The 24,189-nt window shown below is 44.6% G+C and overlaps 2 protein-coding genes and 1 long non-coding RNA gene across 9 annotated transcripts in view; 2 read left to right on the top strand and 1 right to left on the bottom strand.

Moving 5' to 3' along the window:
- LOC123576398 (zinc finger protein 37A-like) overlaps positions 1-22,886 on the top strand; it is a 193,489-nt gene extending 170,603 nt beyond the window's left edge. The window contains exons 11-12 of one of the 3 annotated variants that reach the window (XR_006701363.1): positions 11,609-11,725; positions 22,458-22,886. Coding sequence is in view for 1 of the 3 variants with exons in the window: in XM_045437196.1 (XP_045293152.1) it covers positions 11,609-11,638 (30 nt within the window). In the remaining 2 variants the exon portion in view is untranslated. Of the gene's footprint in view, positions 1-11,608; positions 11,866-19,200; positions 19,800-22,457 lie in introns of those variants that run through there. The other 2 variants (XR_006701364.1, XM_045437196.1) reach the window with 2 other exon arrangements.
- LOC123576412 lies at positions 2,655-11,435 on the top strand. 2 transcript variants are annotated; one of them, XR_006701370.1, is made up of 4 exons: positions 2,655-3,294; positions 3,988-4,489; positions 8,701-8,845; positions 11,050-11,435. It is a non-coding gene; the product is annotated as an uncharacterized LOC123576412 (long non-coding RNA). The 2 variants fall into 2 exon arrangements; XR_006701369.1 differs by having other exon boundaries at positions 2,655-4,489.
- Positions 12,819-24,189, bottom strand: part of CHRM3 (cholinergic receptor muscarinic 3) — a 527,319-nt gene continuing 515,948 nt past the window's right edge. For all 4 annotated transcript variants that reach the window (XM_045437203.1, XM_045437201.1, XM_045437202.1 and 1 more), the window contains one exon: positions 12,819-16,857. In XM_045437203.1, the coding sequence (XP_045293159.1) occupies positions 15,066-16,838 (1,773 nt within the window). In that variant the 5' untranslated portion in view covers positions 16,839-16,857 and the 3' untranslated portion in view covers positions 12,819-15,065. The remainder of the gene's footprint in view (positions 16,858-24,189) is intronic.

Here is a 24,189-nt window from a genome sequence, read left to right on the forward strand (position 1 = left end):
GAAGCAATACCAGATGAAGACTTCAGGAAAATGTGGCTCTCGGGGGCGCTGTGAAGACTTAGCCATGACCCCGGTCGAGGACCCCCGCTCGGCTGAAGGGGAGAGCCAGTGGAAATTTAAAGAGCGGAGAAGCATGAAGGCTCAGAGGCACATGTCCCTGGGTAGAAACCCACGGAAGGTCTTAGAATTCCCAGGAACATTTTTCTCTTTCTCTCTCTCTCTCTGTTACCTTTGAAAGCTATGGCTTAACGACATCTTTTTCTCCTCTAGGTTGGTTAAAAATCTGCTTGGAAGCTCGGAAGTTCAGCGTTTTGACTGTCTCTTTGCATCAGCCTTCTCCTTGAGCAGTACTTACAGAAACCATAGGTTCACGTGCAGGATTTGGCCAGAAGTGGGGTTGGGAGTGATGTGGTGCAAATAGGCAAATAGTGGATTAGAAGAAGTGAGGAACATAACAACCTGTTCCCCTCGCAAAGTCAGAGCCTACGACACGTGTGATGTCACCGTATCTAAAACGCCACTGACTCTAACCACATCACCAGTGGTCTTGCTTGTGGATGCACGCGTCTTGGTGTAGGTGGGACACACACTCACTTTCCTTCAGCCTCCCTTCTTCCTCCCTTCCTACTTTTTGGCTCCCTTCTGCTTGTCGACTGTGCCTTGAGGCAGACCGGGCACCTCTGACACAACGAGATTCGCTGGAGTTAGGGCAAGAAATTACGGTCAAGTCACTCATTGGTTCTTCAGAGGGCGGAGCAGCTATTGTTGTCTGAGTGGCTGCTTTTATGTGCACTGTGAGGTTGGACAAGCCAGATTCGGAGGCTGAGTTATCAGGAGGGCTGGGTGGGGGTGTGAGCTTGATCCCAGGAAAGACAGAAGTGGGACTTGCTGGGATCACTCACTCCTTCCCCCCTCAGTGATGCCCTTGACGGTGAACTATGAAGAATGGCTCAGGCCGTCCAGGAGGTTTAAAGTGGAGAGAAAGTGCTGTACAGGAGAAATGAGAATTGTCTTCATATATTCAGGGATATGCCATATGGATGAGGGGAGGTTATTACTCTGTTTTCTGTTTCACTGCTTTCTCCCCCCTCATTTACATAAAAATTTAAAAGCTGTATGCCTCTTGCCTACTTTTGTTTATAAACAGATTTAATATAAGTTCAAAGGGTGCAGTTTCCTGCATATGCCATATGATCTCTGTTCAATATATCAAAACTTTGTAGTGTAGATTTTTCTTTATCCACCTTATGGAAAATGTATACCTTATAATCCAACTGGCAAAGCCAGCCCTCACTGCGAAATGAATCAACAAAATTCATTTACTTTATGTTACGAAAAACCTGACCTAATGTTCCAGTTTAAATAAATGCGATTATACATGTTCTTATGACAGCTACCTCACCTTTGAATTCTGACTCATAGATTAGTGGATAGATGGATGGACGAATGAGTGGATGGATATATGGATGGACAGATAGAGGCACGGATGGATGGATGGATGGATGGACGAATGAGTGGAGGGATATATGGATGAACAGATAGAAGCACGGATAGATAGATAGATGGATGGACGAATGAGTGGATGGATATATGGATGGACAGATAGAGGCACGGATGGATGGATGGATGGATGGATGGATGGATGGACGAATGAGTGGAGGGATATATGAGTGGATACCATAGAGGCATGGGGCTTTAGTATAGGTTTGTTCTCTGGATAAAATAAGACACTCCACTCTTTAATATTTCTTTGAAGCTCTATTTGCTTTTCTGCTACAAGACACTCTCTGGGAAACAGTGCATTTTAAAACTGCCCTTTTGTGAGGCACCTGGGTGGCTCAGTCGGTTAAGCATCTGACCCATGGTTTCAGCTCAGGTCATGATCTCGAGGTTCGTGAGTTTGAGCCCCGTGGCTCTGTGCTGACAGCGTGGAGCCTGCTTGGGATTCTCTCTCTCTCCCTCTCTCTCTTCCCCTCTCCTGTACACTCACTCTCTCAGAATAAATAAATAAATTTAACAAAAATAAATAAATAAAACCGTCCTTTTGTTTATTGTCTAGATTGTTTGTGCACACGAGTGAGACTCAGGCTGGGTGAGATGTGTGTCATGTGAAGTAGCAGAAAGGCAGGTGTGATGGAGAAGATGATCTTCTAGTCAGGTCACCTTTGAGAAGGAGTACCTGTGACACTTGAGGATCTCGCAAATGACTTCCTTAAACTGACCCCACGCTAGTGCTCCCTGGAAAGTCCTCATGTATCCCCACTGATATGCATATACTGTGGAAGATCAGTGCCCTAGAGGGGAAGGCTAGAGCCCGTGGACACAGTGTAGCAAAACAATTAAAACCCTAAATAAAAAGTGGTCCACTTTGTTGATGAGTTTCTTGCCATTGGAATTACTTACACGGCATCTGGGTGGTTCGTGGTCAACAATGCCATAGGAGGAGGGACCCTTGCTTGCATTGATTTGACTGGAGAGTATTTAAATTTTTTTTAATGTTTATTTTTTGTAAAAAATTTTTAAGTTTATTTATTTTGAGAGACAGAGAGAGCAGAGGAGGGGCAGAGAGAGAGGGAGAGAGAGAATCCCAGGCAGGCTCCTTGCTGTCAGTGTAGAGCCCGATGCAGGGCTTGAACTCACGAACCATGAGATCATGGCCTGAGCTGAAGCTGGATGCTTAACTGAGTCAGGCAGGCGCCCCTTAACTGGAGAATATTTAAAGTTTTGTTGTTTTTTCCCCCCAACTAAAGGATCTATGATATTTTATCCAGGAGTGCTCAAACTTTGTAGTGCATTAAGATCTTAATCTTATTTTGGAATCTTGAAAGAAAACAAAGGAAGCCATTATCTCTTAATGAACAGTGAGTGTTTATTTTCCTTTTCTTTATCTCTGTATCTCTGTTTTTACACATTGGTTCTATCTTCTGAAGTCAAAGTCACTTCTGTTTGCCAAGCTTAGCTAACACAATGAGAAAGAGCTTGCTTACTAGTACACAGAATCATTTTTGTAACTTCAGAGGTGGGAAAGTGTTAAGTCGCGTTACAAAGCATATATGAAGTTTATATACTCGGTGCCAACAAGGTAGGAGTTACTTCTGGGTGTAGGGACACACAGAAGGCATGAGGAAGGGAATTGGGGTGGGGTGGGCAGGGGTAGCAGAGAGAAAGGTTGGTGTATTAACTCCGTTTTCCCACCTTGATAAGGAATCATATGTGCACTTTTTGTTTCTGACAGAGCCAAGAAGGAAATGCAGTTTCAGCAGGTATCCTACCTGGGTTTTCGTGAAGCCTCTAGTGAGTCTGATCTTGAAGCTCGTGGGCGTGTGGATCGGTGGTGGAAGGGGAGGGGTGTGGGGAGCTGTCATGGATCTGACCTCTGCCCCACACGTGCTCCCACTACGGCTGGGAACAGCTAGAGGCACGTCACTGATTCCACCGCCCGGGTGGCGATGATTTCTTGCAAAGCTACTGCGAAAATACTTAACCTCTGGCTTAGTGGCAAAGGACTGGCCTTTTGATATTGTTCTGAAGTTCATTTCAGAGGAGGCCCTTCCCTGTGACGTCATAGTTAAAGGTCCTCCCGACAGCTGGTAGGTAGTATTGGGCCTCCTTAATTATCTCTGCTAGTTATGAACTTCCTCCTTATTTGGTTGGAGCCTCTACTGACTCTTTCCATTTCAAGCTAACCTAGATAGTGCGACAATGTAGTCAACTCTTTCTAAATATAGCTATCCCTGCTGGGTGGAATCCATTCAAGTGGTCAGATTTCTAAAGGCACTTTGTGTTCTGGAAGCCAGGGTTAGTGGGGCGGGGGTGGGGGGTGGGATTGTGTCACTTAGAGATCTGTTTGTATCCATGTGCCAACAATTTAATGAAACAGATTATTATTCAAATTTCATTGGCCTTATCGAACTAAATGTTAAAGAATCTTTCCTGTGCTGAGTATATGAATATATAGTCAGCATTGCTTTCTATCTGTTTTCCTAGCTTGTAAGTGGCTGTCCATAGCAGAAAGACAAATCCCATGTTTGTCATCTTTATGAATTAATTGTTTGGGGGAGAATGATTGGACTCAGAAAGGTAAGTTAGTTAAGAGGGGAAGTTAGTATTAGTCATGAGAAAACACTGTGGGATTAAGTCAAACCCATACCCAGCCTACATTGTTATTGCCAATAGTTTCCTCCAAATCCAATAAGTAAAATCACTTAAAAATCAAAATCCCTATTTTTTTATGGAAAAGAACAACCAGTAAAATGAATTAAGGACTAAGTATGATAGATAACATCATTTACAAACAAGACATTATGAGAGATTTAGTCATTTAGTGAATGCAGAACATTAACATTGACTTTTATTTAAAACATCCCCACTGTCTAGAAACATTATGCTGTCTGAAATGAAGAAAAATGCAATGAAGAGACCCCTGATGTAATGAGTTTTAAGAATTACAGAGACAAAGATGCATATCAGGAAGATGATAGATATGGATGTAAGCACAATTTTGGTCACTCTTGGCTTAAATGCTGGCTGGCTCATCATATTTGGGGGTTCCCGGGTGTGGAGCACATTCAGGGCAAACTTTGGATCCTCTAAAATATCTATCCTGTGGAAGCATGGAATCCTTTTCTTCCCCAACAGAGATTTGTGATGTCTCAAATATTTTCTAATAGCAAACTGGCAAATGATTTGGTGTCAGAATAGGCCAAGTGGCAGTGCAGATGACGGGAATGAATGCAGGACTAAGTGACATTTCTCCTTCCACTCTGCAGCAAGGTTAAGTTGGTAAATCTCTTATGAGCCAAGGGTAGATACTCTATTCTTAAAGCACATTGCTGTGGAGAGTGCGAGAGAGCTCCCACGGTCTGGGCTCTGATTGCAACAAGATTCTCATCAGTGTCCCCATGTAACTAGAATGAGAACCCATCTTTCACAGTCACCTTAAAAATTTTTGTTAAATGTTTATTTATTTTTGAAAGAGAGAGAGAGAGAGAGAGAGCACAAGCAGGGGAGGGGCAGAGAGTGAGAGACACATACAGAATCTGAAGCAGACTCCAGGCTCTGAGCTGTCAGAACAGAGCCCGATGCGGGGCTTGAACCCACAAACTACAAGATCATGACCTGAGCCAGAGTCAGATGCTTAACTGGCTGAGCCACCCAGGTGCCCCCTGACAGTTACTTTTTATTGGTAATTACTTTTGCCTTTTATTGACTCTAATGGGGGTCCTCTGTGCTTCCTGGATTTTGATGTCTGTGTCTTTCCCCAGGTTAGGAAAGTTTTCTGCTATGATTTGCTCACATAACCCTTCTACCCCTATTTTTCTCTCTTCTTCTTCCAGGACCCCTATGATTCTGATGTTGCTCCTTTTTAATGAGTCACTGATTTCTCCAATTCTTAAATCATGCTCTTTTGCCTTAATCTCCCTCTTTTTTTTTGCTGATTATTCTCTATAAGTTTGTCCTCTATATCGCTGATTCTCTGTTCTGCCTCGTCCATCCTTGCTGCCGCTGCATCCATCCATGATTGCAGCTCAGTTATAGCATTTTTAATTTCATTCTGGCTATTTTTTACTTCTTTTATCTCTGCAGAAAGGGATTCTAATCTATTTTCGACTCCAGCTCGTATTCTTATTATTGTGATTCTAAATTCTGGTTCAGACATGTTGCTTGTATCTGTGTTGGTTAAATCCTTGGCTGTCATTTCTTCATACTTTTTCCTTTGGCGTGAATTCCTTCATTTTGCCATTTTGAAGGGAGAAAAGGAATTAATGAGGTAGGAAAATTAAAATTAAAAAATTAAGATTAAAAATGAATTTTTTTCTCTTTCTGTATTCAAGAAAAAGAAAAGAAACAAGAGAACAAAGAGAGAAAAAAGAAATCGTTTGAAAATTTGAAAAAGTGAATACACTGTAGTAGACTAAAATAAAATGATGGAAGTAAAATAGAATTTGAAAAAAATTGCATAAAAGCAAAAAATATAGTAAAAAAATTAAATGAATTTTTTCTCTTTCTGCATTCAAGAAAAAAGAAACAAAAAAGAGAAAAAAGAAAAAAAAGGAAATCGTTTGAAAATTTGAAAAGGTGAATACACTGGAGTAGACTAAAATAAAATAATGGAAGTAAGATAGAATTTGAAAAAATTTACACAAAAGTAAAAAATACAGTAAAAAAATTAAAGAAAAATATTTTTAATAAAAATTGAAAATAAAAATGAATTTTTTCTCTTTCTTCTGAATTCTGTGGTTCAGGTTGTGCAGATTGTTGTGTTAACCCTCCAATCAGTTTTCTAGGTGTGTAGGATGGGTTAGTGTTGGTCTGGCTGCGTTTCATGGACGCGAGACACACGAAAAACTTCCATGCTGTTCCGCCATCTTGGCTCCTCTCCTACTTTGGCCTTTTAACAATGTGAATGCTGTTGGTTAATTCTAGTGGTGAATACACTGACAGGTACACGTGGCATCTCCAAGAAGCGGGAATTAGGTTGAAGGGCGGTGTGCAAAAATGCCCAAGAAAGACCACAGTCAGACTAAGGAACTTCTGCTCTATAGAGAAGTTGGCTTCATTCTCTTTACAACTCTGTAAACGCTCTGGATGAGGGGACATCTCTTCCAGAAAAGTGTTATGTGCAGACTTACCTTTGTGAAGTATAATTTCAATAAAAAAAGTATGCTCATCGTTTAAATAATGTTAAATTCTTACTGCCCTTAAAAAGCATGCTAGATAGTTAAAAAATAATAGTGATTATTTTCATTAGAAATATATGGCTGCGGTTAGAGAACAGGAAGCATTGAATTCAAGGGTGAAATTCCTCAGTTCAGCCAAATAAAAATTTAATTAATTGTGGGAATATTTAAATCAGCGGAATGGTCAATTACACCCAAATGACTAATCCCATAATTTAAGATTTCGCAAACATTTGTATTATCTAATCCCCTCAGCTTGTAGTGGGTAGTCCCGTTTAGTTACAAGTAATAGGTACTTAGCCCAATGCCTTTAAACTAAAATGCTAAGTTTTGCAAATACCCGGGACAGGCAAAATACATCTGAACAACCAAGCTTGGGAGAAGTGTGCAGATGCCATTGGGCCTTGGGAAAATCAGGGGTAGATGGCGTCTTTCTCTACTCTCTCTTTGTCTCTGGAATCTGATTCATCTCACTTTTTCCCACATCAGTTTCTGACGTGCTCATACGATGCATATGATACATACGATGTGTTCATGTGACAAGTCACGGCTGCTAGCTCCCGTGTTTCACAATCCTGGGTGCGTGAGATGAGACCGGCTCCAATCTATCCCTCAAATTAAAAATTCTTTGGTTAATTTTTTGATCAGTCCCACTGGGTACCAATCCTTGGATTCATTAACTGAGGTCGAGAGAGCCAAGTTTTGTTTCACAAAATTGCCTCCCATGTAACCATGTAACCTGGGTGGCTCAGACGATTGAGGATCTGACTTCGGCTCTGGTCATGATCTTGCAGTTTGTGAGTTCAAGCCCCGCATCAGGCTCTCTGCTGTCCGTGCAGAGCCCACTTTGGATCCTGTCTCCCTCTCTCTGCCCCTCCCCTGCTCATACTCTCTCAAGAATAAAATGAAAACATTAAAAAACTGCCTGTTATCATAGAGTGTGAGAAAAGTAGTTCATTTCCTGGCAATTTGCATTGATCTCCTTGAGAATCATGACAAAATGGTTCATCAAATCAGACAGAGCTTGCCCTAGAGAGCATATGTCCAAATGATAAACTAAGAATGAGGATTTAATGACAGATGAAGGAGATGGGAAGAGAGAGAGAGAGAGAGAGAGAGAGATTCAGAAAACTGTTTTCTTGCTCTTGCTTACAAGGTGAAAGTTGGGAAGTTTCCACAATGAAGAGGCAGTGTTTGGTTTCTATGGCACGTGCTGTGAAATAGCATAATAGCCACAAATCAATTAAGCAAGACATTAAAAAAAACCCTCACATCCCTTGCCTAGAGTGACTTCAGTTTATACCTACGCTTGCAGAAAATTGAAAGTCAATGCTGTGAAATATGATGCTTGGTTTTTATTTTCAGGAGGAAAACATTTCTGATGGGTCCAAAAGAAATTAATAAACAATTCTTTAAAAAAGGGGGAGAAAGGGATGCCTGGGTGGCTCAGTGAGTTAAGTGCTCAACTTTGGCTCAGGTCATGATCCCACGGTTTGGGAGTTCGAGCCCCCTTGGGCTCTGTGCTGACAGCTCAGAGCCTGCTTGGGATTCTGTGTCTCCCTCTCTCTCTGCCCTTCCCCCACCCGTGCTCTGTCTCTCAAAAATAAATAAAAAGTCATTTAAAAAAAGGGGTTGGGGAAGATAAGCATTTCTTTTAAAAGGAGGAAAATAAAACTCCTTGTTCATGGGTTTATCTAGACAGAATTTTTCCTCAGACTCTTGGAATAAGGATTGTGTGTGTAGACACATTTTACACATGCTTAATACCCACTCCTAAACACATTATCATATGTGTTTTTGGGTTATGGCGGCAACACTATTGACTGTTGAAGAAAATTCTAGCGTATATAAAAAAGAGAGAGTAGTCTGTGTGCATAACTGCCTCTTCCAGAAGGAACCCTCCGTGTCTCTGCTCTCAGAGCAAAAAGCCGCAGCTGTGCAGACTTTGGATTAAAAAGCAAGCAAACCACATTCTTTGTTTATTAATAGTTTTATTTCCTTATTTCACTGTTAAACTCAGGGGATAATATCACCACACAGTTGCAGGCATCATTTTATAGTACAGACAATTGACGTATTTTCGGGAGAAAAGAATGAACGTGGCATACGGCATACCAAAAATGATCACTGAGGAGGTGAAGGCCACTACCAGGTCAGAAAAACAGGTAAAATTCAGTGCCTTTGGTAAAGATGTGGACACTATTATAGATGCAACTATGATACATGCCTTTTGCTTACAAAGCAAATACGTAGCCATCTCTTCTCGACAGTGGTTTCTCACTATACCTTCATAAACGAGAAGGATATGATGATCACTGGACGCATCGTAGATACTTCCCAGAAAGCTTCTTGCCAACAGAAATCAACTTGGAGGCCCATTTTAATTTAATTATCCCTCCAACCTGCACCAACTTAGTTCCCGTGTTTAAAAAAAAAAAAAAAAGAAAGAAAGGCATCATTTGCAATGTCGCCTTCGCATAGTCTTCAGTACAAGCCCCGAAGAAGTTTCTCTGAGTGTTGTCTGTAGGAGGCTGAAAATGGCCATGTAGTGGGTGGGGGAGGGAATGTGAGAGAGGGCTTTTGTTTAACTGCTTGTGGAACAGAATGGATCCTCCCCTAACTTTCCACACCCAGCAAAGCTACACACGAAGATGTCTTAAGCCAAATGACAGCTCTCACTTGCACAAACAGAAAACTGACCTTCATGGACTCTCCAGCCTCCCTCAGTAGTACTCGTACTAGGATGACCAAGGAGAACCAGATGGAGTTGACCAGTCCGGTAAAAAGTCCCCAAGTTCTAGGGATAAAAGAGACAGTTGCTTCCCCCCCCCCTTTCTGTACTCTTACTTATATCATTCACTTCAAGTCTATTTAAAATATTTCTCCTCGTTGCTTAGCAACATCTTATTAGCTAACCATTATCACATTTTCCTTTAAGTGACTTTTCGCAGCTCCACTGAGCTAACCCCTGACTACCGTAGCAGCGTGGGGCAGGGATGTGCACATAATCCTGATAAATATTTGATATGTTAATTCATAAGGAGTATATATTACACATTCAACAACACTTATTGAATATCTACTCTTTGACAAACACGGAACCAGTGACAGGAGACAGATGGATGGATAAGACCCACTTTGTATCATCAAGGAACTCCCAGAATTGATCAAAAGTTTGGGGCTTGGTGTGTGAATTGCAGAGTTGTTAAGGATCTTGGGACTTCCAGAAGGGACAATAATAAACATATATTCTGGGGATAATATTTTTTTCGGTTAAGATAGGGTTCCTGGGCTCTGATTTGGGTGAGGAATGTGTTATGAATATTTCTCTTTCATGGAGGCTATGGCCTCGTTTCCCATTTGCCTTTTATGTGGGACGTCGTCTCCTGTGGCTCAGAGGGGAGCCACCTCGGGCCTCAGGTCCCAGCCCAGGCCAGGGTAGGAGGGTCAGAACTCAGTGCTGAGTCTCTGTGGTTCTGCTGTGACCACCACAGACCTAATGTTCTGAAGCCTTGGTTCTACTCAAGCATTTGGTGTCCACTTGTACATGTCTCCAAGCATACTGTCTGTCCTTGTGTGTGTGAGGCTGTGAATGTAACATATGTCCAAGTAAGGTTTGTAGCACCTGTCTGTTTCCGAGCCAGTCAATACAACGTTGTGCTTGCAGGTGCGAACTTCTGCCGAGTAGAGTCGCTTTATTAACTTGTCTCTGTCCATGTTCATTCCCTCAACAGCCTCCTTTCTCAGGCAGTAATGCTAAAGCCAGAAAAATACAATGGAAGTCTCTAGTTTTAGAGAGCCCTGGGTTACCATCCCCAGAACCAGACTGTTACGTCTGTAATATTTACTCACATAGCAGGAATCCACGCTGAGATCTACAAAACACAGTCATGAAGACACAAGGAGAGAGAGCACGCGGCTTAAATCTGCAGGGGGAAGCCGTGCAATTTTCCTTGAACCTGAAGTGTGGGCTGGATTGTTCACTGTTGAACCAAGCTCGCTGCACATTTCACTTGAGGAAAAGTGCGCTTTTAGAGGAGGACGTGGGAGGGGGGGTGAAGAAAGGATTACTGTTTTAGGTGCTGTACTCTGCAGAGTTTGGGTCCCTTTAAGAGGAGAACCACCGTTGTGAACCCCCAAACACCTGCTCCCCAGCAGCTCTATTTGCAAGGCTGTTGGGCCCCAGGCGGGGGTCCCGGACTGGGGTGGTATTTCAAACAGTCCAATTTCAGGTTCACCCACAAAGTGTGAGTTCCTTAGATTCCGCTGTTTTGAAATGTAAGGAAATAACTGACGGATATAAAATTTTCAGGCGTTCATCAGATACACCATTTCACACTCCCCGCTGTTCTCGCTTACCTCCCACCAGGCCTCAGTTTTGATCTGTTTGCGATTAATTAATTAGTACGAGCTTATGGAGATGACGCAGACAGTCTGAGGGTAAGTGACATGCATGGCAGGGGACATGTAAGTCCCTGGTGACAAAACTGAGCCAGGAGCTCCCCCTGCCCCCCATGCTGGTTTAGTGTTTCTTTGTGCTACCTTCCTTTGCCCCCTGGAGCTGCTGGTGACAGACTGTTCTCAGTGATATGTCCCCATCTGGGTGGGAATCATCTCTGCTCAGGTCACTATGGGACACCCAGGGTAACCCCCGGGCGCTACCCCTGTTTCGTGTAGTCCAGATCAGGCTCCTCCAGCCTGCCTGAGCCCTGGCATTCTTCTTCCGTCCTGAGGTGCACCTGAGGCAGCCCTCTGCCTGACTCTGCCCTCCCACTTCTCTCAGTTGATGCCCAGGGGCTCTCCTCCCTCTCCAGAGCAGTGAACTTGCCCATGTGCGACAAGGGTGCTTGACAAAGTGGATATGCTTCTGGATCTTTACCCACGGAATCTTCTAATGCTTATGCTTTCCTCTTTGTTTTCTCTGTCAGAGTGGAGAACTATTACATGTGAAAGAGTGAACAGAAGTGGGACATATTTAGAGTCAAGGCTGGATTTCTGGCAAGGATGATGCAGGATTCGAAGGAGAACCAGCAGAGAGACTTCAGGTGGGTCATGGGCTGAAGATAAGAGAGCCAAGGGAAATAGGGGACTGGATAGGTCAATTCTCTTATTCATCTGGTAAGGCCTGGAGAACAGAGAATAGAATAGGTGTGTGTGTATGTGTGTATATGTGCTTGTGTATATGTATGTGTGTATGTGTGTGTATATATGTGTATATGCATGTACATGTATATGCGTGTGTGCATGTATGTGTGCATATGTATATATGTGTATGTATATGCGTGTGTGTGTGTGTGTGTCGGGGGGTGTTCTTCATGTGTGGTTTATTCTAGGCTTAATTATTTTGCTCTTTCAATTAAAGCGAATAATCGTGAAAGCTCTCTGCAAACCTCACTTCTGTGGAATAAAATGGTTTGAGGATAAAGACACTTTGATCTTATGGAAATGCTGAACCCCTCCTCTCATGACGTACCTTTGGAGAGCTGCACGTGTAGCCCTGTCCTGTTAGAAACACTCTTACGGGGCACCTGGGTGGCTCAGTCGGTTGAGCGTCTGAGGTCATGATCTCACAGTTCGTAGCTTCAAGCCCTGCGTCAGGTTCTGTGCTGATAGTTCAGAGCCTGGAGCCTCCTTCAGATTCTGTGTCTCCCTCTCTCTGCCCCTCCCATGCTCATGCTCTCTCTCTCTCTCTCTCTCTCAAAAATAAATAAATATTAAAAAAAAAAAATCCACTCCTACAGCTTTGACTACATATCCTGATTCCCCGTATTCGAGAGAGTAGAATTTTCCTTCTCTGGAAACAACCTAAGAGTTGGCCATACCTTTCTATAAACACAGTCCACAGATAGCACTGAAAAACAGCTTTCACCCATAAGAGATTTAAAAATTGTAAAGGGGAGCTAGAGTGTTGGGTTTGATTTCTTTCTGCCATTATCAGTGTTAGAGAAAGGCAAGGAGAGAATCATGCTCAAGAAGAACCGTTAGTGACCTTCGCAGCTTGGCCAAAGCTTGGGGGTTTCTCCATTTCTCAAAATCTAATCGTCTCTAATTTTGTTTGAAAAACAGGCTAACAGCCCTTTGGGAAAAAGGCAGGATATCAAAAAGATTCAGAATGATTGAAGTCCTGGGACACTCGAATCTGCATTCACGCATTTATTATTAGTGCCAGGCCAATGGGAGAAGTAAAGTATGGATGTGGTTGCTCACTAGACATTTCACAGGTGGATCACAGAACATTCTGTAGTCTGTTCTACACGTTAGAAAATGGTCTCTGGTTTTTCTTGTTCTTTGGTTGAATGTGGGTCAAAACAAAACAAAACAAAAACCATCATTCTTTCAATGGCACTGATCTGCTTTTTAACCCTTGTCATGTGACTTCAAATTTGCTCCGTTCAGGGTCCATCAGGTATCAAGTAAAGAGTGGTTTTCCACACTGACGTTAACGTTACAGTTGGCTTTTGATTGCCCAGGAGTTAGGTACTTGCTGACGCCAACGGGATGGCTGTCTTCTTCTTCCCGGCCTCATGAAAGCCCAGTTCCCTGCACGTGTCGCTCTAGAGGACCTTAAACAGTCTCTTGCAAGGGACACCACGGCTGAAGACTGAAGAGTAATATTTATCAACATTAAATAGACGGGTGGTGAAATATGCATAAATATTTCTTCATAGAAACGTAACACGAAATTAAATAGTTCAGCAACACGCACACCACTGAGTCCACGTCCGCTGATGTTGCTCGTAAACACCAGCTTACACTGAACACAAGCAGCTTCTGTTCTGGCTCCGGGTCCACGACACGGACGCCCTGTACAAGGTGAGGTTTCTCCTCAGTTCCCCCCCCCCACCCCCCCGCTCCCCACACGGCCCCGGCAAAAGGAAGGAGAAGGAGCCCCGACAATTACAGCAGCGACGAAAACAACAGCAACGGCAGCACCCCTCCCCGCCAAATACAACATTTAAGCTTTTGGATCAATTCAAAGGAGATACAAAAATTGTCGCGAAATGTAAGGAGATCAATTGGAAGCGATACTTTCCAGAGTGCTAATGCTTTCTTCAGAGGACACGCGCGTTCCTAAACCCCACCGACGGCTGGGTGAAGGTCACAGAACGAACCAGAAAGCACTGGCCACTGCTAAGTAACACAGGTGTGAGCCCTTTTTTGTTTGGAAGGTGCCAGGTAGCAAGAAATCCAATCCCACGCTCTCCTCCCCTCCTCACACACCCCACCCCCCCACCCCCCACCCCCCCACAGTGTCCCTTTTTGCTTTGCCATCTATATTGCTGTGTGTGACATTCAAGCGTGACACTAGTACTGTTTCAAGCAGTTTGGATAGCAGACATTTCGTTTGGAAACATTCAGATTTGAATGACTGAATTCAAACAATGTGCATGTGGTTCGTGTTTTGAGCTCAGAGGGGCCCCGGTTAGGTTGAGCTCTGTAGAGAACACCAGCAAAGGACGAGGCTTATGCTCACGAGTCTGGGCAAGCCGTGGCTGCGTAGGACCTGACTCTCAGGGGCTGGCCTCTCTGCTGAATATTCCCCAGGGTGGTTTGTGGACAAAAAGCCCTGGTTTCCAAAACATTACACTGGGTTTATTTCACTTTAATGTTGTGTTAGGATCCTAGAAAACTTCAGTTACCAAAGTACTGAAAACATATTGCAGGAATAATTTGCCAGCTCAGCGATTCCCACTCTATTATATACACTATGTGTGTGTGTGCAGAAGTCTCTCTCTCTCTCTCTCTCTCACACACACACACACATATATATACGTCTATATTTTTATTTTGTACGAGACTGGAACTGCACAAAACAGTACTTGGCAAGAATCAAGTCCACAAATAGAGTTTAACAACACACCAGAGAAGACGGAAGCTCTATTGGGACAAGAAGGTTCAGCTTTGCATGACGTAATTTCAGAACCACGGGGTCACTAGCCTGACGTGTTCCACGTGGAATCCTTGGAAAGGACGTGGCCAAGTGTGTCGGCTAGTTACGCTCATCTGAGATGCCAGCGCTATTGGGAATTACAAGAACCAAGCAGATCAATTTGGGTATGTAATTGCTACGAAACATTTTTTTTTTTTCCTTTCTTTAAGAAAAAAACACTTGAAGTCTATTTAAGAATAAATCTCTTTATATTCGGTAATACGCTTTTTTTTTTTTTTTTTTTTTTTTTTTTTTTTTGCTGAATTGGTATTTGACTTTCTCTATTAAAATGGATTTATTCAATGGGTCAGTGAACAGGCAGCTCCTTCCATATCTGGGTGATAAAAACCATATTCATCATGCCCAGAAATCGCCCCCGCCCTCGCCTCATTCCCTGCTAAGGTCTGTGGGCCGATGTGCGTGCGTTTGGTCACCGCGATTGGTAAGACCCCACTCTACGAGGCCTGCTCGGGCACGCGCTTGTGGAAGATCACTGACTGTCTCTGCTGATACTGCTGCCTGCGCCTCTTGCGTTTGTCACACTGGCACAAGAGCAGCATCTTGAAAGTGGTTCTGAATGTTTTGTTGCACAGGGCATAGCACACGGGGTTCACGGTGCTGTTGATATAGCACAGCCAGTAGCCCAGATTCCAATAGGTTTTGGGGATGCAGCTGTCACAAAAGGTGTTCACCAGAACCATAATATTGTAGGGGGTCCAGGTGATGATGAAGGCAAGCAAGATGGCGCTGAGGGTCTGGGCCGCCTTCTTCTCCTTGATGAGGGACATCCGCTTCCGCTTGGTGATCTGACTTCTGGTCTTCAGAGCAAACCTCTTGGCCAGAGTGGCTTCCTTGAAGGACAGGGGGAGGGTGGCCGTGGCCTTACCCACTGAGGAGTCGGCCTCAGAGGTCTTGGCTGTGTCCATGGCTGACTCTAACTGGACGGGAAGCTTGGAGAAGCTTTTCTGGAAACTGCCTCCATCGTCCACGCTCTTCTGGGTCTGCAGTTTGCCGGCCTTCCTCTCCAAGTCCGGCGCCCCCAGCTCCTCGTCAGGCACCCGCAGGTTGTCCGATGAGGGTAATTTGGTGGAGTTGAGGATGGTGCTGTGGCCGGGAAGCTTGAGCACGATGGAGTAGATGGCCCTCGTCTCAGAGCCGATGTCCTCCTCGTCGGAGGAGGCCGAGTTTTCCAGGGAGGCAGCAGCGTCGTTGTTGTTCCAGCTGTCGCTGCTGCTGTGGTCTGCGTCCATCTGCTCGGCACTGGGCTTCCAACTCTTGGTGGCGAACCAGAAGTGACAGCGTCCGTACTTCCTCCTGGCTGAGCGTTTCATACTTTGCTGTTGAAGCTCATAGCTGCTGCAGCTTCGAGAGCTGCCCGTGGGGTGGACAAAGTTTTCCGCCTCTGCTTCTGTCCCCGAGGCTTGCAGGCCGGCGAGCTCTTTGGTGCGTTTTTCAGTTTCCTTGTAGATCCTCCAGTATAAAATAGTCATGATGGTGACAGGCATGTAGAAGGCAGCGATGGCCGTGCCGAAGGTGATGGTGGGCTCGCTGAGGAACTGAATGAAGCACTCCCCTGGGGGCACAGTTCTCTTCCCAACAAAGTACTGCCAGAACAAGATGGCGGGGGCCCAAAGGATGAAGGAGATGACCCAAGCCAGACCTATCATCACGCCGGCTCTTTTTGTGGTTCGTTTGGCTCGGTATGTGAGTGGCCGCGTGATGGAAAAGTACCTGTCGAAGCTGATGACCAGAAGATTCATGACCGAGGCGTTGCTGGCCACGTAGTCAATGGAGAGCCAGAGGTCACAGGCCAAGTTCCCTAAAGCCCATCGGTTCATGATGATGTAGGTAGTAAACAGATTCATTGAAATGACCCCAATAATCAGATCAGCACAGGCCAGACTTAAGAGGAAGTAGTTATTGACGGTCTTTAGCTGCTTGTTGACCTTAAAGGCCACTATCACCAGGATGTTGCCGATGATGGTCACTAAGGCCAGCACGCCCGTCAAGAAGGCGATGAAGACCACTTGCCAGATGGTGTGACCTCCCAGAGGGTCATTGGTGGTGCCATTGGGAGAGGAGAAGTTCCCAGCTGCTCGAGAAATGTTGTAGCTGCCAAAGTGGGTGGCCGTTCCTGGGGGCAGCCCTGCATCCGAGGGGCCGTGTACCCAGGGGGAGCTGATGTTTGGAAACAAAGGCGAGGTTGTACTGTTATTGTGCAAGGTCATTGTGATTCTCTGACATAGTCTGGGGAGATAAGAGAGAAAAGACCCGGTTAGGAAAATGTCTGCCTTCGTTTGATTGGTTCGTTGCATCGACTGAACACTTTAAAAGACATGGAGACCTCTTACAGGATGCTGACCCTCAGGCAGGCTAGAGACACCAAGCCCTTCCTCTTATTTTTAAAGGTGAGGAGTCTAGAGCAGGTAGGCGTTGATTTGTTTGAGCACCGTTAGCTGGAGGCATGCACGGAACATTGTTCTTTCTCTCCACACTGTCCTTACTTTTAAGAGTCTGCCACCTACACTCGCACGTAATGCTGTTATCCAACAAAATCTTCCTTCTCTTAGTTTAAAGAGAAGGGGGAAAATATTAGATGCTCTTGTGATACTTATCTAACATAGCTTTATCATCATGCTACTCCAGACCCTGATGTCCCTCATCTGAATTTTCTCCACCTGGGCACTTACCTATCCCGGGCTGCGGATGTAAGCAGCGTTAAAGGTGCCCGAGCACTGAAGCCTCACCAGCCTGAGCAACGTCAACCCGGAGCAAGGGACGAGATAAGTGTAAATGACCTCACATTGTATCCCCTCTTAAGGACACAGATAGGAAATAGCGTACTGGATCCGTGTAGTGGTTGGTAACAGTACGGAAGGCAGCTGCCATATGCTTGATAATAGGCAGGATCTTTACCAGAATATTCGGAACTGCCCAAACTGGTTTTGGATATTTCCAGTATTCGTAGATATTTTAAATTCAGCGATGAAAAAGTATTGTAGCACCATGCATGCACATTTGTGTACAAATAGTTGCAAAATTGCAATTAGTTCTTTTGGACACTTGTCACCAAGATATAGAAATGACTAAGAATCATTACAATTAATGCGTCACCAGGAAGACCCCCATGCTGTCACGGGAAACCTTGGGGGAGACCTGCCCCATCCTATCGGAGCCTCTGGGGTCGTAAAGCCTACGGATGCTCACGTCACCAGCCACTGTGGAGCTGACTCAGTCCATCATTCCTCAGTGGGTGTCATTCTATGAATTCAGTGTTTGCTGATCACAGCAAAATACTACTGGGAACACTTCTGTTGTGTTTAGGCTCTTGATTTAAAAAGCGTTCAACCGGGGGCACCTGGGTGGCTCAGTCGGTTAAGCATCTGACTCTTGGTTTTGGCTCAGGTCATGATCTCACAGTTCGTGGATTCGAGCCCTGCATCAGGCTCTGAGTGGAGAGAGCACAGAGCATGCTTGGGATTGTCTCTCTCTCCCTCTCTCAATCTCTCTCTCTCTCTGTCTCTCTCTCCCTGCCCCTCCCTCACTCTCTTGCATGCTCTCTCTCTCTCTCTCAAAAATAAATAAACTTAAGAAGAAGCGTTCAACTGTAAGCTCTTACATATAAAGATGTGCACAGGTCACACGGCAAGAGTCCTGACTCAGGCCTTTAGACACTGCAAGTCAGAGTCTTTCAACGGAGAGCAGTCAGAATGACACGTAGCCTCTTGGGGTGGCCTCAGCCTGTAGCAGGAAGACCTTGTAGTCCCAAAGGCGTGGGTTCAAATCTCGGTTCAACTACTTTCTGGTGGTGGGATCTTGGGTATTTCTTAACTTAAAAAATTTTTTTTAATGTTTATTTATTTTTGAGAGCGAGAAAGAGAGAGCATGAGCAGAGGAGGGGCAGAGAGAGGGAGAACACAGAACTAGAAGCAGGCTCCACGCTCTGAGCTGTCAGCACAGAGCCCAACATGGGGCTTGAACTCACGAACCATGAGAACGTGACCTGAGCCGAAGTCGGACACTTAACCTACTGAGCCACCCAGGCGCCCCTGTTTCTTAACTTTCTTGAGTGCCAGTTTCCTCACTGAAAAATAAGAATGAAACATTCTGTATAATGCAATAAGCCATTGAGAAATTTAACACAGAATTCCATAGTAAGTGGTCAAAGAAATTTTGTTTCTCATCAAAATATTTTAATATGTGCAAAGAAAGTACTTAGTGCAGAGCGTGGCACACAGAACGTGCTACATAAGGGTAGTGTCTAGTGTTACTTTACTCTTCTTCTTACGAACAATGAGCTCACTTTGCTTTCAGGATGCTCAAAGCTCAATTTAGTGCAATAATAGTGATTAAAACAGAACATATATTGGATACTTCCTATGTGGTACACGTGCAAATTGCCATATGTTTTCATCTCGCTTCATCTTTAAAATAATCACATTTTACAAGAAACTGAGACACAGAGAGTTATTTGTCCGAGAATCAAGCTAATGAGTGATGGAGGAGGGGAGCAGAGATTCATTCATACCCAGACAATCTCGAGCCCACCACCTCTGTGTTTCACTGGGATGTTTCTCTGCTTCCCACCAGCCTGTCCCAATGCTGCATACACCTGGCCTGACTAGCTGAAACTCTTGATGAACCTGTTTCAAGTGGAATTAATGTGCATTTAAAGATCAATGAGATACCATTTGTCACCTACGAGGCAAAATATAAGTGATTTGATGCATGGAGTATTGACAACAGTGTGAAGGAAATAATTTCACGGTCTTGGCTGTAGGGTAAACTGGTCAACAATCCGAAAGGTAATTTAGCAGCATGTGTCCAAATAATGCACAAATTCCAAGATTCCGGAAGCTGACAGCGTGTACGTGTAGCATGTATGTATTGTGTGTGTGTGTGTGTGTGTGTACTTACACATAAAATACATAAATGGTTGGGCATACAAAAGCATACACATACAATTTTACATGCACTTACATGCATACACATATACACATGTATTTACTTCAGGACTATTTGAAATTGTAAAAAAAATTTTTTAATAGTCTAAATGTTCTAGTGTATTGTTCTATTACAGAGAAGAAGAGTTTAAGAACTCCTGAATACCCAGCAATAACACTACTAGGAATTTATCCGAAAGATACAGGAGTGCTGATGCATAGGGGCACGTGTACCCCAATGTTTATAGCAGTGCTTTCAACAATAGCCAAATTATGGAACGGGCCTAAATGTCCATCAGTTGATGAATGGATAAGGAAGATGTGGTTTGGGGCACCTGGGTGGCTCAGTCGGTTAGGCACCTGACTTCGGCTCAGGTCATGATCTCACAGTTCGTGGGTTCAAGCCCCGCATCGGGCTCTGTGCTGACAGCTCTGAGCCTGGAGCCCGCTTCGGATTCTGTGTCTCCCTCTCTCTGTCCCTCACCCACTCACACATTCTCTCTCTCTCTCTCTCTCTCTCAGGAATAAATAAACATTAAAAAAAAAGATGTGATTTTTATATACAATGGAATACTACTTGGCAATGAGAAAGAATGAAATCCTGCCATTTGCAGCAATATGGATGGAACCAGAAGGTATTATGCTGAGTGGAATAAGTCAGTCAGAGAAAGACAGATATCGTATTTTCACTCATATGTGGAACCTGAGAAACTTAACAGAAGACCATGGGGGAGGGGAAGGGGAAGAATAGTTACAGAGAGGGAAGGAGGCAAACCGTAAGAGACTCTTAAATACAAACTGATGGCTGATGGAGGCAGTGGGGGAGAGGGGTAAATGGGGGATGGGCCTTGAGGAGGGCGCTTGTTGGGAGGAGCCCTGGGTGTTGTATGTAAGTGATGAATCAAGGGAATCTATCCCCAAAACCAAGAGCACACTATACACACTGTATGTTAGTCACCTTGGCAATAAATTATATTAAAAAAAAGGAACATCTGGGGCGCCTGGGTGGCTCGGTTGGTTGAGCGTCCGACTTCGGCTCAGGTCATGATCTCGCAGTCCGTGGGTTCGAGCCCCGCGTCGGGCTCTGTGCTGACAGCTCGGAGCCTGGAGCCTGTTTCGGATTCTGTGTCCCCCTCTCTCTCTGCCCCTCCCCTGTTCATGCTCTGTCTCTCTCTGTCTCAAAAATAAATAAATGTTAAAAAAAAAATTAAAAAAAAAAAAAAAAGGAACATCTGAATAACGCATAGATGAAATCTACCGCAATGCACTAACTGCCAATCATAGGTGATGGAAGGGGTCCTCTTCCTTATTTATTTTCACCTCTTTGGGTTTTATTAGGTGCGGTCAACTCATCCTTATCTCCAGCTTTCTCTCACCGCGGGATGTCTGTATTCGGGAAGTGAGACTTGCTGTTTGGGTACTCTGTTGCATTTACGGTTCCTTCCCAGATCCATATGCAGAAGATCTGTTTCTTCTCCCTCCACCCGGTTCCCAGCTTCCCATAGGATTCCTAAAGGTGTCTGCCCGTCTTCCCCATCACACTCTCACCCATACGGATGGATGAGAACGGATCCGTCTCGAACCAGACACCTCAGCTCCACGTCTTGTCTCTGAGGTTAACAGCCACTTTCTCCCGGGGAGTCAAGGTGCCTGTCCAGTGTCCTCCACTGCATGTGCTCGGATGAGCGTTACTTTTTCACATCATCTTCTTCACATCATCACCCGTTGTCATGCATTCCTCTTCTTCCTCACGTACCCCTGCTAATTTTCTACTCACTGAGTGGCTTTTATCTCCCCAGCGTCTTCCATTCCAAAGCCTCCTGGACATAGCGGCAAGGTCCACGCTTGAGCTGCACTACAGCGAACGTCATATGCCTCCCTTCTTCCTACTTGCCCTCCCTACCCCAGCCCCTGCTGTGTGCTCTGAATCCCACATATCCTCTGCAGCACCTTTCAGAATTCTTTTTTTTTTTTTTAATTTTTTTTTCAACGTTTATTTATTTTTGGGACAGAGAGAGACAGAGCATGAACGGGGGAGGGGCAGAGAGAGAGGGAGACACAGAATCGGAAACAGGCTCCAGGCTCTGAGTCATCAGCCCAGAGCCCGATGCGGGGCTCGAACTCACGGACCGCGAGATCGTGACCTGGCTGAAGTCGGACGCTTAACCGACTGCGCCACCCAGGCGCCCCAAGCACCTTTCAGAATTCTTAAGAACGCTAAGTCTCTGTCATCATGTCCCACGGAATTGATCATGTTCTGTACAGTTATTTTCACAGCTTCTGCCATGCTGATTTTCTCATACATCATGATAACGGCCAATAATCCCAGTGCTTTGTATTTGTGCTGATGGCACATCTGTCTTCGTTCATCTTTGTTTCTTCTTGCCAATGTCATGGAGAGGCTGTCTACTATGTGTCTCTCCTTCGGCCATTCTTTTAGAAATGGCCTGTCATCCACAGTATGTAATTTCTTTTTTTTTTTTTTTTTTTTTAAAGTTTATTTATTTTGGGGACAGAGAGAGACAGAGCATGAATGGGGGAGGGGCAGAGAGAGAGGGAGACACAGAATCGGAAACAGGCTCCAGGGGGAGGGGCAGAGAGAGAGGGAGACACAGAATCGGAAACAGGCTCCAGGCTCTGAGCCATCAGCCCAGAGCCCGACGCGGGGCTCGAACTCACGGACCGAGAGATCGTGACCTGGCTGAAGTCGGACGCTTAACCGACTGCGCCACCCAGGCGCCCCCAGTATGTAATTTCTGGATGACCATCAATCATGTGGTCCTGACTCCTCTACCTCAGCAATGGGCCTGAAGAACATGCAAACAGGAGCAGCAAGAGTAAATTTAGGGAACTGATATGCGTCCTGGAAAAGGAAGGTAATTCTGTGTTCCTGGGGATTTCTAGGTGCCGGTGACCTATTTATATCCGCGCGGAAAACCTGAGAAGCAAGCGTAGAGCGGAGATACGGGGGAAGGAGAGAGATGGCAGGCAGTGCGGTGGAGCACAGAGACAGCATGATCATGATGTCTTCTCAAACCTGGATGGAGCCACTCCTGAGGTCAACCCCTCCTCCTTGACCTTGCAGGATATATATGTGAGCCAACCATTATCTTTGTGGCGGGGGCTACCGGAGATAGGTCGCTGTCATCTGCAGCCAAAAGGGTCCCAATTAACATAACTGTCACCCTCAACATCAACACTTCTCATTAAGCCACAACTAGCTTTAGGCCATTATGATTGGTGCCATTGAATTCAATGACTCAGGACTCTCCCCTCCATGGGCTTACCTCCAGATGAGATATGGGATATGAATAAAATAGTTTTTAAAAAGCACAAAGTGTTGGGGCGCCTGGGTGGCGCAGTCGGTTAAGCATCCGACTTCAGCCAGGTCACGATCTCGCGGTCCGTGAGTTCGAGCCCCGCGTCAGGCTCTGGGCTGATGGCTCAGAGCCTGGAGCCTGTTTCCGATTCTGTGTCTCCCTCTCTCTCTGCCCCTCCCCCGTTCATGCTCTGTCTCTCTCTGTCCCAAAAATAAATAAACGTTGAAAAAAAAATTAAAAAAAAAAAAAAAGCACAAAGTGTTTTAGGCAATGTCATATTGATCCCCGCAGGTAATCACATTACGTTTGTAAAAATTCAAGAGCAAATTAATTTGCTCAGTTGACCCATGTTGATGAAGAAACACGTAGGAATTTAAAAAATATGCCTGAGATCAATTCTTTTTGTTTGGCTCACTTCATCCTGTGAATCTGTGGCACACCACAAGTTGTATAATATTCCATTCTAATTATACTTTGTTGGAACACAGGATATAAAAGAAACCAGAATTGAGAGAAGACACCCATGCATAGGACTATGTCTCTATCCCGGGCTCATTAAATACTCGTTCTGGTGCTGCTGGAGTCTCTGGGCTTCTTGATTAATCACTAGAAACCCTGTGAATCACAAACTATCAGGCGATCTTTGACTTAAGTTCTTTGGCATATCTACCAGTGGCCATTGTTCTCTTTATAATTCAATGCTAATTCAATATCTAATATCCCTTAAAAGTTTCAGATATGTGCTTTTTCTTATTTTAAAAATATTCTAGGGGCGCCTGGGTGGCGCAGTCGGTTAAGCGTCCGACTTCAGCCAGGTCACGATCTCGCAGTCCGTGAGTTCGAGCCCCGCGTTGGGCTCTGGGCTGATGGCTCAGAGCCTGGAGCCTGTTTCCGATTCTGTGTCTCCCTCTCTCTCTGCCCCTCCCCCATTCATGCTCTGTCTCTCTCTGTCCCAAAAATAAATAAAAGTTGAAAAAAAAATTAAAAAAAACATAATAAAAATATTCTAGTCTCTGTCCATCATACCATGGATATAGATTATGAACTGAGCAAAAATTTTACTGTTGTGAAAGAGCCATTCACAGAGAATAACCTGTAGTTACGTGCTCTCCCCCTTGTGATACAACCTCTAAAGGACAGTAATTAAAAAGCTAATGGTTAATAATCATGTATTCACTCCCGAAAACTACACTTGTTTCCTTCTAATATCTTCATATGTGAAAGCGAAAAAGAAGAATGTGAATCTGGTAGGTGAACAGGTCACTGAGGAGAAGAAAGCCTTTCAAATGGGAGATGGAAAGTAGTGAGCAAAGCAA

This window comes from Leopardus geoffroyi, chromosome D2 (assembly GCF_018350155.1).
Source record: "Leopardus geoffroyi isolate Oge1 chromosome D2, O.geoffroyi_Oge1_pat1.0, whole genome shotgun sequence".
Taxonomy (NCBI): Eukaryota; Metazoa; Chordata; class Mammalia; order Carnivora; family Felidae; genus Leopardus; species Leopardus geoffroyi.